Source organism: Astatotilapia calliptera, chromosome 15 (genome assembly GCF_964374335.1).
Source record: "Astatotilapia calliptera chromosome 15, fAstCal68.1, whole genome shotgun sequence".
Taxonomy (NCBI): domain Eukaryota; kingdom Metazoa; phylum Chordata; class Actinopteri; order Cichliformes; family Cichlidae; genus Astatotilapia; species Astatotilapia calliptera.
This window is the reverse complement of record NC_137436.1, coordinates 34,444,882-34,459,784: the sequence shown is the minus strand read 5'-3', so window position 1 is coordinate 34,459,784 and position 14,903 is coordinate 34,444,882. Positions and strand designations below refer to the sequence as shown.

The following is a 14,903-nucleotide window of genomic DNA, read 5'->3' as shown; positions in this document are numbered from 1 at the left end:
GTGTCATTGAGCAGTTTTCGATGTGGTCACATTGAAAGACCATCTGCATCAGAATTCAGCTTTCCAGCTCTGCACTGAAGCTAAAAGTTAAACATAGAAAGTGCTGCTAGCCAACGATAGCTCACTGCATATACACTCAACAAAAATATAAACGCAACACCTTTGTTACTGCTCCCATTCCCCATGGGATGGACGTAGAGACCTAAAATTCATCCCAGATACACAATATAACCATCCCTCCCAAACAGTGGTCACAAATCAGTCCAAATGTGTGGTAGTGGGCACATCTGCTATATTGAGATAATCCATCCCACCTCACAGGTGTGCCACATCAGGATGCTGATCTGACATCATGAGTAGTGCACAGGTGTACCTCAGACTGCCCACAACAAAAGGCCACCCTGGAATGTGCAGTTTTGTCTCACAGCAAAATGCCACAGATGCCACAAGCAATGAGGGAGCGTGCAATTGGCATGCTGACAGCAGGAATGTCAACCAGATCTGTCGCCCGTGCATTGAATGTTCATTTCTCAACCATAAGCCGTCTCCACAGGCGTTTCAGAGAATATGGCAGCACATCCAACCGGCCTCACAACCGCAGACCTCGTGTAACCACACCAGCCCAGGACCTCCACATCCAGCAGGTTCACCTCCAAGATCGTCTGAGACCAGCCACCCAGACAGCTGCTGGAACAATTGGTTTGCACAACCAAACAATTTCTGCACAAACTGTCAGAAACCATCTCAGGGACGCTCAACTGCATGCCCGTCGTCCTCATCGGGGTCTTGACCTGACTCCAGCTCGTCGGCGTAACAGACTTGTGTGGGCAAATGCTCACATTCGATGGCGTCTGGCACGTTGGAGAGGTGTGCGCTTCACGGATGAATCATGGTTCACATTGTTCAGGGCAGATGGCAGCTGAGAATGTTCCAGTTCTTGCATGGCCAGCATACTCACCGGACATGTCACCCATTGAGCATGTTCGGGATGTGCTTGACCGGCGTATACGACAGCGTGTACCAGTTCCCACGAATATCCAACAACCTCGCACAGCCATTGAAGTGGAGTGGACCAACATTCCACAGGCCACAATTGACAATCTGATAGACTCCATGCGACGATGTGTTGCACTGCATGAGGCAAATGGTGGTCACACCAGATACTGACCGGTTCTGGGTCCCCAGACCCCCAATAGCGCAAAAAACTGCACATTCCAGGGTGGCCTTTTGTTGTGGGCAGTCTGAGGTACACCTGTGCACTACTCATGATGTCAGATCAGCATCCTGATGTGGCACACCTGTGAGGTGGGATGGATTATCTCAATATAGCAGATGTGCCCACTACCACACATTTGGACTGATTTGTGACCACTGTTTGGGAGGGATGGTTATATTGTGTATCTGGAATGAATTTTAGGTCTCTACGTCCATCCCATGGGGAATGGGAGCAGTAACAAAGGTGTTGCGTTTATATTTTTGTTGTGTATTAAAGGACTACTGTCACTGAACTGGCTACCATAAAGGTAATCACAAAGTTTTTTCGTAACTGCCCACTTTCGGGCTAAAAACTCTAATTTGTGGGCATGGTAATGAGACTCACGCTTACACAAAACCCTGCTAGCATATGCTGTGACTCTTATCTGACCCTCCTGCTCCTGATACAAGGCAGTACCAAGTCCCATAGTGATAGGATCGGTATTGATTTAATTTCAATTCAATTTTATTTATACAGCGCCAAATCACCAACAACAGTCACCTCAAGATCCTTTGTATTTTAAGGTAGACCCTACAATAATACATACAGAGAAAAACCCAACAATCATATGACCCCCTATGAGCAAGGACTTTGGCGACAGTGGGAAGGAAAAACTCCCTTTTAACAGGAAGAAACCCCCAGCAGAACTAGGGAGGGATGGCCAGCCAGATTTTAAGTCGAGGACAGAGAACCACTGGGACTCACTCAGCGTGGAGAAGGTCTCCTCCAAATTCGGGAGCGCGTAAGCATCTTTCACTGTCTGCAAATTGAGTTTCCTGTAATCAACACAGAGACACATGTTCCCATTCTTTTTCCTCACCACCACTATGGGCGAAGAGAATGGTGACGTGGACTCCCTGATTACACCTGGCTGTTCTTGCAAATGCTTTTGGACAGCTTTACTGTGCTTAAATGGAATCTCATCAGACAGCTTACGCAGTGTTTTACCTGATCTCCCAAAGTCAAGTCATCTAGAACCACTAATGCAAGTGTGAGAACTTCAACCTCAGCACCCAAAAAGTCCTTGGGGAATACAACATTAATCTCAATGTAGCCTAGATAATGCATAGATTAGCCATTGGCTTCTTTAACCTCCAAAAGCTCAAGGATTGCTCTGATCTCATGTTGTGGCATGTTCTGATTGTAAAAAGACTCGGGAACTGTGGTAACCTGGGAGCCTGTATCCATTATGCAGCTATCACAATTGCCCTCCATTTGAACCTGTGCTGTAGTTTTTACCCCTATCAAACCTTTGGGTAATTTGAAATTACCTCGCTCAGCATGCAATGTTAATATCACACACTTCTTAGCGGTCACTTTAGGCTTCTTATCAGTCATATGTGTTTGACCCGTAGCATTTCCCATCTGTCTCACAACAGGGAATGTCTTCAGTTTAATGAAGGTGTGTTCCTTTGCTGGCGTTCCCATAACTGCTGACAATTCTTAGTTCCTTCTTTTTTGCAGCTACCAAGGCATGAGTTGAATCTGACTCACACGTGGCCACAATGTGACCATCCTCTCCACAATGAAAACACTACCACAGTTTTTGCTTTAAAGTAGAGGTACTGTGTAAGAGGGCCCTGGTTTGGTCTTTGCATGGTCAGGTTTTTTTAGTTTCATCTTTCTGTATCTGTTCTTTCTTAGAAGCTGTGGTTTTCATTTGTTCCATGAGGGAAATCAATTGGCTTTTCAGGTCAGCTTTTTCAGATTTTTTTAACCTGCTGATGTCGCTTGATGCAGATTCAGCCTGTATTTCACTTGCTGAACATTCTGTCTATGGGAGACAACCTTCAGTTTTGTAGTACAGAGGTGCAGTTTTATTCAACTACTTTCTGTTTCTTGCCTATGTTCTGCAGTACGCAGCAGCCACAAAAGCTCAGCAAGTGATGGGGGTTCTTGATTCTTAAGTTCTAGCTGCAGAACAGCAAGCAAGTCATGGTCTCAACAGCCACTGTAAAACTGTTTCAGGAAGTGTTTGTTGACCTGTTGTGGCTGTATACCTCCCCTATATACAATGCGGTCAATGCCACCTGCAAGCGATGCAAGTAAGCCATAATAATCTTGCTACGTGTTCATGAACCTCACCAACAGTTCCTCCCCATCCTCAGCTGTGCCAAATGCAGAGTCTGCAGGTAGGTAGTTGGTGGCACGTTGGGTCCAAAATGTCTAACTACATCTGAAGCTGGAATAAGAAGGCTCTTGAGTTTTTATGAGTCTTCTCCAAGTCAGAAACAGAAGTGTCCATCATTAGATCAACATGACCGTTCTGCCTAATTGTGTTTTATATAAATGACTGGCTACATACTTGGTACGTCAAAGACAACTCATTGGGCTCCCCTTCACTAAAGAAGTGAAAACATGATGGATCCTCCTCCTGAGCAGACAGTTGCCTGAGCAGTCATCCTGTTGGATTGTTCTGACTGTGTAGGGAATCCTGGTGAATCAAAATGTGGAACAGCATCTAGGACACTGATCAACAGATCCACTCTGACCTTGTGACAAGATTTAAACAAAATTATTTAATTTTGGTATTTCTTCCCTCTATTGTCACCTTGTAATTCATTATTGAATATGCTATTAATTCCCTGTGAAACAAGCTTAAAGATGTGTGCCATTTCATTCTTTATATTTACTGTTCTGCCGCTTAATTTCTGCCGCTAGATGTTTTAGCAAATGAATTTTTTGCTACCAGTGAATCTCTTGCCTAAATGATGGAGAGCCTTGTAGAAGAGCCTGTCTGTGTGACTGATGCTGTCACTCCTGAGAGATGGCCTTTTTATGCTGCACTCTGTCACATAGTGGAGGTTCTTATCATTGTCTTCTGTTCAGCAGCAACTGTATATGTCCTGTCTCAATAATACAACCTCAGCAGAAAAATAATGTCATCAGTTTCAAAATGAGCCTATTTTGTCTTTGCTATTTTCTGACACGTAAGCTAAGATAAATTGACTGGTTGTTATATAAAGTGTGACAAGCACTCAAAGCGCTTTGTACAACATGCCTCATTCACCCACTCATAGAAGCACTTTTGTTTTTTACTACACATAAGTGCTTTCTGTCACACTCTGATGAATGCATGACCTCTACTTCCTGAGCTACATCCACCCTGCATTACAATGGTGTATGCTAATATTAAGACAAATACAAAAAGTTGAGGTCGGCGTGCAGGAAATCTCTATGACCTAGCAGCTCAGGCTTCAGACTGCTCGAAGCACTCAGTTTCAGAGCGTTTTTCCTACTCTTGGCTCTGTTCGATGTCAGTGAGAGCGAATATATTTCTGTGTGGTCATCTCAGTCACACATCTGTGACTGTGAGCCACTCTTGTGTTTTTTAAGGCTAAAGTGGCCTGTTCCAGACAGATAACCTCAAGGGCTGCACCAGGGAAAAAGTAAATACTGTTGCCATAGTAACATGACGTTGTTACAGGTCTACAAAAAAAAGCTTTCTAAGCAAGAGGTTTGGCTGAACAATTTTTGAAAAATGAATGTGGACAATGTATGCCCATTCAACAGTTGTTACTTTTAACTATGACTACCATACCTTCCCTACATATCTATTTTCTAATTAGTTACCATTTCCAAAAGTGTTACAAGTAATGAGGTATGATCAAAAGATTCTGAGAACAGATCTATAAAATCAAAAGCCTTATCTGATATAAATATGGCCACTGTGACACTGAAGGTCAAGGAAGTTATAGAAGGCCAAAGGTGATGGCTGGTTGAGTCAGTGAGTGAGCATTGTCTTGGTGCAGGTTTGAGCCTGCACAAGATGGGACTCTTTTACGCACCACGGTTCTGATGTTTTGGCTAAATTTTCTCTGTCATTGTTGAATATCTTAAAAGAGCACGATGAGGGTCTTGATCTTACTTTGGAAACTGTAGTCTCTTGCACTGAAAACTGCTCTACCACACTTGAGCTCTCATCTTCAGTGAGGGTCTCTCACAGAAAAGTTGGGGCGGTTTAAAAGAGAAGTGGATGTAAATTTAAACTTCTAAAAATGTACAGTAGACTGGCACACCACACAGCAGAAGCAGTCAGTCGAGTATATTAAATAAACAGATATATTAGATATGTTGAAGCACAGTCGTATAGGATATTGTGAGGCTGACAGCCAATGGTCTGACTGTTTGGGCACTGAGAGGGGAAAAGGTGCCCCAGTTGCACACACACGCCATCTGTTGTAGTTTAGGATAATCCTTCACTCTGAGCAGATATGAGGCAAGGCAAGGCAAGGCAAGGCAAGTTTATTTGTATAGCACAATTCAACAACAAGGTGATTCAAAGTGCTTTACAGAGCATGAGCACAGTGGATCTTAGTGTCTTTCACCAAATCCACAAGAAAACGCCGTTGCATCATGAGGATGAAATTGTCATGGGTCACTACAGCCTAATAGTTTTTATAATCAGATGTACGTGACACTTTATTTTTAGCACAATTCTAATCGTCCCATCAAAACCTTGTTGCTGTTTATCCAAAGGATGTGAAGGTCTTTTCAATGTGCACTGCTGTGTTGACAGCTTTTCTGATTTTCTGGGTTCTGATACATTCTGACAGCTCCCAGCCTTCAGTGCTTATTGAGCCAGTGCAGCTGACACATTGATACACAAAGTCAATCAGCATAAGACACCCCCGGGTGCTCACATCCTCAGCTTAGTGTCACTTTCCTGTGACCTGATTCGGAAGTCCTGAACACCTATTTTATACCCCCATCCCTCACACCTCTTCCCTGAGCTGAAATGAGATGTAAGATTATCATCTCTCCATCAGTGTGCCATGTCTGTCTCTTGCAGCCTTAGGGTTTAACACATGCATTTATTAATGCTGAAGCTGAAACAACTGGACTTGTTTTCTTGTTTTGGAGTTCTCAAGCATATCACATAGTCTTATTGACCAGGAAAAGTACAGTTTATATTTATGTGCTAAACAAGAAAAGATTGGGTTCTAAGACAACAGGAAAGATGAGTGCATTTTGAAATGGATGTGAAAACAGTTTCCATTCCTGTACCTGTACGTCTTGTGCCTTATTAAACTCAGTCTCTCACAAACTTTGCTAAAATGGTTATTCTTCTAGCGGACAGCTCATGTAAATAAACACAATGAAAAAATGTGGCTGCTCATTTAATATGCCATCTGTGTGTTAGACATCATGATGTGTGATGAACATTTTTCAGAGAATATGAGAAACACATATGTGGATCATGGGCACATTGGTGACGTTTTGCAGAATTTATTTCAAGTTTCTTGTAAAAATGGACAGTTTGTCCTTTCCAAACTCCCACTGTGCATGTACTGAATGTTTTGTGATATGATGCAGGAAGTAAAAGTAAAAGCCGTGAATTCATTGGAGCTTGGTATTTGTGTGTGTCTACAGGCGGAATCCCCTTCATTTCCATTTCATCACAGACTCCATTGCTCAGCAGATCCTGTCCTCCTTGTTTCATACATGGATGGTTCCTGCCGTCAGGGTGGACTTCTATGACGCAGATGAGCTGAAGGTGGGGAACACAGACTCCATCACCCTGCTTTACTGATTGGGCTGCTTAATGATCTCATGGCTACTGCTTTATTTAATGCGAAACATTATGAGCTATTTCTATTTAACAGTAAATGATCCCAACCCTTATTTCCTCTTGTGTTTCAGTCCGAAGTCTCATGGATTCCTAACAAACATTACTCTGGGATTTATGGGCTAATGAAACTGGTACTGACAAAGACCCTGCCATCAGATCTACAGAGAGTCATCGTTCTAGACACAGACATCACCTTTGCCACTGACATTGCTGAACTCTGGGCTGTCTTCCACAAGTTCAAAGGTAATGCAACTCCTTTTCTCTCAGATGGCCCCGCCCCTCCCTGTTTGGTGTTTCTCTGTATTATTGTAGAGTCTTTGAACTCTGAACTTAAAAATGCAAAGCTGAGATAATTTGGACATGCAGAGGAGTGAGAGTGGATATACTGAACAACAGATGGTTAACATGGACTGAAAGCATGAGGAAAAGAGAAAGACCTCAGAGGAGGTTAATGTATGCAGAGGCTGGAGGATACAGGGACATGGTGAGATGAAGACAGATGATCCAGCGTAGCAAGCTCAAAAGGAAGCAGCTAAAAGAAGGAGAAAAGAATAATGATAAAGAAAATAAAGTGCCACAAGGTGACTGCTTTTGGGATTTGGTAAGAATAAATAAAACTTAGTTGAACTAAACATACAACATTCCTCTGTTCCCACTTTTATGAAATGTAAAAAGCTTAGTTTTGTTATAGAAACTGTTGTCCAGACACGTTGCTATTATTGTTTCTACTGAAAATGTCAAGCGTCCTCATATCAGTGAGAGTAACAGAAAAACCTCTCTGTGTGATGCACTTCAATAGCATCGCAAACTAAAACCTCCAAAATGTTCTTATTCTTTAATCAACACTTCTCCAGTTCTACCTTCATAAAAGATGTGATATACTGGATTAGTTTCACTGACATGCACCTATAATTTGTTCTGTGAAGTATGTGCACTGGCCTGTTCTGTTCTTCTTATTCTAAATGTGGGAATTCTTCTTTGTTTGGATACCTAACCTGCTTCAGTATATTGAGGATACTACAGAGCTCTACATGCTGAGCATGTTTGTCCAGTCTAATGTAACTGCTGGGAGAATGGGCCTTCTGGAGGCATGCAGCCGCGAGCTCTTCAACAAGCGACCCTCCTCCCAGCTTCCATTCATAAGCGAAAGCCAGGATCACGGGGCAATATTTCACCATCATATGATCACAGTTTGATTGCGTTAGTGTAATAACATCATGGCAGGAGATGCAATTTATATTTAATTTACACATTAAGTCTCTGGCAAGCAAATTGACGGGACACAGATCAGACCACAGAGACCCGTGTCTGAATTTCTGCCCCTGCCCTTCTACACAAGACGGGGCTACGGTGAAATTTTCCCTCTGAACGGTTCCTGATGCAAATCCAGAATGAGTGAACTTCTCACTTAAGACAGCCTGTGGAAAGAGAGAATCTGAGCATAACACAGAATGAGTGGCCCCGGAATCTGCAAGAAATTCCACTTCCTGACCACAAACTAACGAGGAGTGATTTATAAGGTGCACTATCTGAATGTACATATGTACCAGCCGGCAACGCAGAAACATTACAAGTTACAAGTAACGTGTTATTGTAATCTGATTACCTTTTTCAGGTAATGAGTAAAGTAAGGGATTACTATTAACCCCTTACTTCACTCATTACTTGAAAAAAGTAATTAGATGACTGTTACTTTCTCATAAGCACGCTGCGTTACTGCGTCACCAAACCATGATTTTGTAAAGCGTAAAAAAGTAACTACATTACTTTGAGTTTGATTCTGTAAAAAGGGACAGAAACATTAATAATGTGTACTTTATTGATCCCTGTGGGGAAATTACTTTCTGCATTTGATCCATTCACTCAGTGAAGCAGTGGGCAGCCACTAAGCAGGCGCAGGGGAGCAGCGTGTAGGGACGGTACCTTGCTCAGGGGTACCTCAGGGTAGCCGTTCAGTGGATTCAAACCCCCGACCTTCCGATCATGGGGCGACCACTCTACCTACTGAGCTATCCCTGCCCCCTTAGCGTCTGCTGTGAACTGTGCGTGGGAAGAAAATCTGAGCAAACACCGAGCACACTGCCACAGGAATGTGAAATTCACAGAGAAACCCCCAGATCCCCCCACTGACATGACTGCTACAGTACCGGGCAAACCTCCACCCGCCCCACTCCTGCTAAACAGGTGAAAATAGATTTAAGAGCAACAGGACTCAGTGCAGCTGAATCTTTGATTTTATTTAATCTTTGCTGTGTTTTACTTGCATCTATTTGAAAGAGTGAGTGTAAACACAAAAAATTATTTTATTTTATATTTTTGAAATATGCAGAAAACAGGTTTAAATGTTAAACAAATTTCTTCAAGTCAAAGACAGCTACATATAATTTTTGCTTAATGCAATGTGCATAAAATGTAAACATTAAAACTCGTAAAACAAATTTTAAAAAGAGACTTTTTTCATTTGATTAATTTTATATGATGGATTATGCAGAAAAAATAGAATTGGGTTGAAAGGTCTATTGTTTTATTACGTATTCAGGTTGTGTATCATATTTTTAACAAGTAACTGAGTACTAACGCAACTAATTACTTCTGAATATAAGTAATCAGTAAAGTATTGGGATTTCTTTCTTGGAGAAGTAATCAGTAATTAGTAACTAATTACTATCTTCTAGTAAGTTGACCAACACTGCTAATAAGTTCATTAAAAATAATATGTTGAAAAATGTTACAGGAACCTAAGCTATTTGAGTTAGTAGTGTGTGTGAATGGGTGGATGTCTGGCTGTGTAAAGCGCTTTGGGGTCCTTAGGGACTAGTAAAGCGCTATACAATACAGGCCATTTACCATTTTAGTAGGAGTGTTTTTAAAAAATAAGTTTACATTAATTTATTTTAGTTTGAGTGTTTGGGTTTACAGCTAGATTACACCTCTTAGGGTGAGTAATTGGGCCAAAGAGCTGCGCCCTGTCTCTGTCACTACCACTCACACTCCTGCTTAGTTCAGTGTCAATAAAAGTGATTTGATTTGATTTGATTTGATTTGCTGTAGGAACAGTCGGACAGTGCTGTTTTTGATGTATTTCATGATGCAGTCTAACACTGAATAACTGTTCCCTGTGGGTTTTTTTTTCACTTGGAACTCAACTAATTTCATACAAATATTGTGGCCATCCAGTTTGATTAACCTTTATAAACTATAGCTTTTTGTATTTGAGCTCTAATTATCCTGCTCAGGCAGATCTGCGTTCTTTGTTTCGTAGCCTTTGTAAAGGAGCACCCTGCTCTCTGCTGCCTGCTGCAATAAGCTCTCATTAATCTTCCTTATAGCCTTCATTAAACCTGCCACCACTGCACCCATGCTCTTCTCTCCAGGCTCCCACTGCCTCTTTCCTCAACCTTTATCTCTGCCCAGCTTCCTTCAATAATCTCTCACCTTAAAGCCCGCATACTCCCCTCCTCCTCTCTTCTCTTAATCTCCCAGTTATATTTAATTCCACCCACTTGCTGTCTTTATACTTTTTGTTCAGTGACTCAAAAGCTTTAAATGTATGAGTGAATTCAATTCTTGCTTCTTTTTATTGCAGCGTGGTTCCATTTATGAGGCAGCAATTAAAGTTTTTGACACTTTGTTGTGAATTTAACATAAAAGCTGGTTTTATGATATGATTAGGTTTCTATTGGATCTGGATGTTATGATATTTGACCCTAAAGTGTCTGCTACTCAGTGGCGTGTCTAGAAAATTTTTGTTGGGGGGGCCAGGTAGGGGCACAGATTTGGAGAAGGGTGGCAGATTTAATTGGCAGATAATGTTTAAAAAAAAAATTCTACCAACCGTTAACCATAATTCAATAATCCTATAAACCTAATAACCAAATGCACTTTTAACTCTTATTAGAATGAGATTTTAACCACTACGGTGCAAAGTTTTTAGATACTGCGTTGATAAAGTACAAGAGATACAATCAGTGCTTTGTCAGTGTTTACTCAGCATTCAAGGACAGCAATATTTGCATAGTATTTTTACTGACATGTAGTGCACATATGTTTTGGGCAAAAACATTTTTGAAAATTAAAATACGAACATTTGTAACAAACAATTGACAAATTAGCCAATGCCAATGCAAAACTTTATCTGCCTGTTAAAAAAAGAAGATAATCTTCTCACAAACTGGTGTTTGATTTTGAAACAGGAAAAAAGTGGGGAAACAAATGAAAAGACTAACATTTGAATAAAACCTGAAAGCAAGTAAATACTTTCTATGCTGCCTTATGGTAAACTTTGGTAATATTGATAAAGAACAACACTGGCTGATGATAAAATACAGTCAGCTGGCATGGTGACACTGCCAGTATTAACCTGCAGGGCTGGACTGGGACAAAAAAATTGGGCATTTTTACTACAGACCGACCCACCAGGTAGTAAAGCCATAAAGACTTTGACTGAAAACAAACCCTGTTGTGACAGTGATGTACAGTCTTGTTGGTATATGTATGATTTCTATACATTTTACGTCAGATAAAAACTTTGGTTGTAAGATTTAGATAATTATTTAATAAAAACTAGGTATTTTAAATGAGAATAAGAAAGAAAAGTATTTCTTTGTGCCCACCTTTCCCTGTTAATGCCCTACCTGGCCCCCTGGCAAAACTTTGCTAGACCCGCCCCTGCACAGTTACCAGCTGTCAGCTACATAAAAAAGGATCCTGGGGTTATTTGTCTCTCAGAAACAGTTCATAACTTCCCTTCAACTCATTCATGTCACCTAAAAGGTAAACCTGTTTCTCCATCACCTGTTCAGCTCTGATGGTTCAGTAAGGACATCTCCTGGTTTCATCTTCATGTTTCCCTCTCACCACATATCCAAACAGACATCATGACCAGCAGCTTTACAGCTGTGGCTCCAGCAAACATCAGCTGATACTAGAAATTAATATTAAATACATTCTAACAACAGCTGATCAAGCTTAAACGTGCTGCTGTTGTTTAGCGCGACATCCGCTCGTTTCCTCTTTCTGGCGCAAAGTCGGTGATAAACAAGAGAGAAAAGCCGATCAGCTGATCATTGATCAGTTTCATGATTTAAGTAGCAACAGGAGAGGGAGGGGGAGAGAATGAGAGAAGAAGAGGCAGCTGTGCAGCATAAAGACAGAATAAATCCAGCTTTGTGTCTTTTTTCCATTCTAGCTGAAGTCCGGGACAAACTGCGTCTCTTCTCAGCTCAATACGAAACGCATAATATTTTCTCTGAATGAGGGACCATTCCATTTTTAAGGAGCCGTTGGCAACTCTACTAACCTTATGAATAAAATAAAGTTCACTATCAGTAACATCATAGCACCCACCCAGCTGTATAAAAACTCCGTCAAACTGGCTAGAACGCAGTATGAGTTATTGCAACTGACAGTAAAAAGTCAGCAACATGAAAATAAACTCCACCTAAACTTGGTTTATATCTGACCCAGATAGACTGCAGGTCATAACTTCTTACCTGAAGTTCAGTTCACCTGACACTCGGACTGGCGGCTGCCTCGGGTCTCTCCTCCTGCCTCCCCTTCCCTCATCCACCTGCTGCCTCTGTGGAAGCCCCGTCATAGCCACCACCAAACAACGGAGTTATTTCTACACATCGACCTGCATCTGGCCAATCCACCACCTCTCATTGTTCATGCCATTACAAAAAAAATAAAAAATAAGTCACTGGGGATATGCCCGGTATGCCCGATGGCCAGTCCAGCTATGTTAACCTGCAACCAAATCTGCAGCTCCATACAGCAATGTTACGACTTAGATTATATCTTATAACTCATAACTCTTATGTTAGCTGCCCTCAGTAGCATACTGTCTGAAATATTCCACAGCTGCAATAATTCTTTAAGTGTTATTTTTTCCTTGGTATTCTAATTTCACCGAAGTTTACTAAACTCAACAAACTTAATATTACTTACCGGGACATTTATTCTGTCCTCATTTTCTTTCACCAAAAAATTGTTTCCAGCAGTGCCATCTTTCGCGCTTGGCTCTCCTACCTTTGCTAACGTGATGCGCATAGCGCAGAAGCGATGCTGCATTCACTTACACTCGGATATCTGAGCGTCACCGTGAAAACATAATCGGACATTTGATATTTGATTGAATTTTATTGTTTTGCCTTTGGGGTGGCACCTGGGGTGGCCAGTCTGGTTTGGGGGGTGGCCTGTGCCCCCCCAGGCCACCCCGCTGGACACGCCATTGCTGCTACTGATGCGTCCAGCTTCTAGCTTGGTGACCTTTCTTGCAGAGAGACAATTGATAGGAGAGAACTCCACACAGAAAAGCCCCGGCCAGATAGTGAATTCAAACCCAAGACCTTCTTGCTCTGAGGCAACAGTTTTTCACTCCACTATTAAGCTCATGTTATGTCATTCGTGCAGTTTTAATCTACTGTTACTGCTATTGAAACACTTTCTCAAATGATGCAGTCAACCCGCTCTAGAAACGAGCAGATTGTTTCTATAAATTCTCTTATCTAAACAATCTACATACGTCCTTTCAAAGTCTTGCTGAACTCGGAGTGCGGAGTAGAGAGACATTGGACCCAAATGCAGACGCTTTGGACGGACTTAAACCAAAAGTGAGCCTTTATTAGCAGCGGAACAGGACACAAATGCAACATGAAAAGAGACAACGAATAAACTACAAAGCCTAAACTGGGAAGAAACTAAAACATAGGCTCATAGCAAAATAACCGGCATGAAATGGGGAAAGTAGAACCCTCAGGGGAGATACACAGTCCATCCAGCAGCAAACCTTAAATACACAGAGGGGTAACGAGAGGATGGGAAACAGGTGGGAACACAGCTGGAGCTAATCTAACAAAATGAGACAGAAAACATGAGACATTCACAAAGATGCAGACTTGAGGCTGAGACATGGAGACACGACTGACTAGGGAGACACAGGAAATGCAGAACATAGAGACAAGGGTGTCTCGACATGAAACAAGGAACACAGACTATACGCAGGCTAGATAAAAGTTGAGGAAGAACTAAGATCACTATTAACCTAAGAAATAAAGATAACCAAAACCATGAATAACAATAATCAAAGAATATTATATTATATAAATCAAAAAACACAAACACTGGGTCACCAGATCCAGGACTGTGGCATACAGTTATTCCTCCCAATATAATCATGATGTTTTGTCCTCATCCCTTATGAAATGCCTTTATTTTTTTCCTCAAAATACTACAAATCAGTAATTACTAATGACATTGCAGCCACTGTGCAGCAGGTTAGAGTTGAATGAATTGAAGGTTGTGGAGATAAAAAGGTGCTTGTTTGAGACAAAGAAAAAAACAAAAAACAAGTGAGAACAGTCATGATATGTATGTGTGTGGCAGGCCAGCAAGTTCTAGGTCTGGTAGAGAACCAGAGTGACTGGTATCTGGGGAACCTGTGGAAGAACCATCGACCCTGGCCAGCACTGGGCAGAGGCTTTAACACTGGTGAGTACCTTATAACCTGCTTTTAGCATGTTAGCTGTGTAAAGCAAAGTCTAGATGACTGAATTTAAGAAAGGAAACAAAATGAGAAAATGTGAATGAGAAACAACACTTCTGGCACTGCGTCTAGCTGGTCTTAAGGAAGAGCTGGCCTTCCTTAAGACCAGCTAGACGCCAATCACTCTGTTTCTTAAGCTACCATCTTTGTTTGTACCTTTTGTGTGTGTGTGTGTGTGTGTGTGTGTGTGTGTGTGTGTGTGTGTGTGTGTGTGTGTGTGTGTGTGTGTGTGTGTGTGTGTGTGTGTGTGTGTGTGTGTGTGTGTGTGTGTGTGTGTGTGTGTCCACTTTACAGGGGTTATTTTGCTCCTCCTGGATCGTCTGCGAAAGCTCAGATGGGAGCAGATGTGGAGACTGACTGCAGAAAGGGAACTAATGAGCATGCTGTCCACTTCCTTGGCAGACCAGGTAAGACACACACACACACACACACACACACACACACACACTGTCATAGCTCACATCACAATTGTGTCATTTAAATTGTGAAAACAGCTGTATTTGAAAGTAGTATTTTCGGACTTACATAAT

The 14,903-nt window shown here is 41.7% G+C and overlaps 1 protein-coding gene across 2 annotated transcripts in view; it reads left to right on the top strand.

The window, feature by feature from the left end:
• Positions 1-14,903, top strand: part of large1 (LARGE xylosyl- and glucuronyltransferase 1) — a 66,712-nt gene that overhangs the window by 30,687 nt on the left and 21,122 nt on the right. For both annotated transcript variants that reach the window (XM_026194304.2, XM_026194303.2), the window contains 4 exons: positions 6,629-6,752; positions 6,899-7,070; positions 14,214-14,318; positions 14,668-14,780. In XM_026194304.2, coding sequence (XP_026050089.1) covers positions 6,629-6,752; positions 6,899-7,070; positions 14,214-14,318; positions 14,668-14,780 — 514 coding nt within the window. The remainder of the gene's footprint in view (positions 1-6,628; positions 6,753-6,898; positions 7,071-14,213; positions 14,319-14,667; positions 14,781-14,903) is intronic.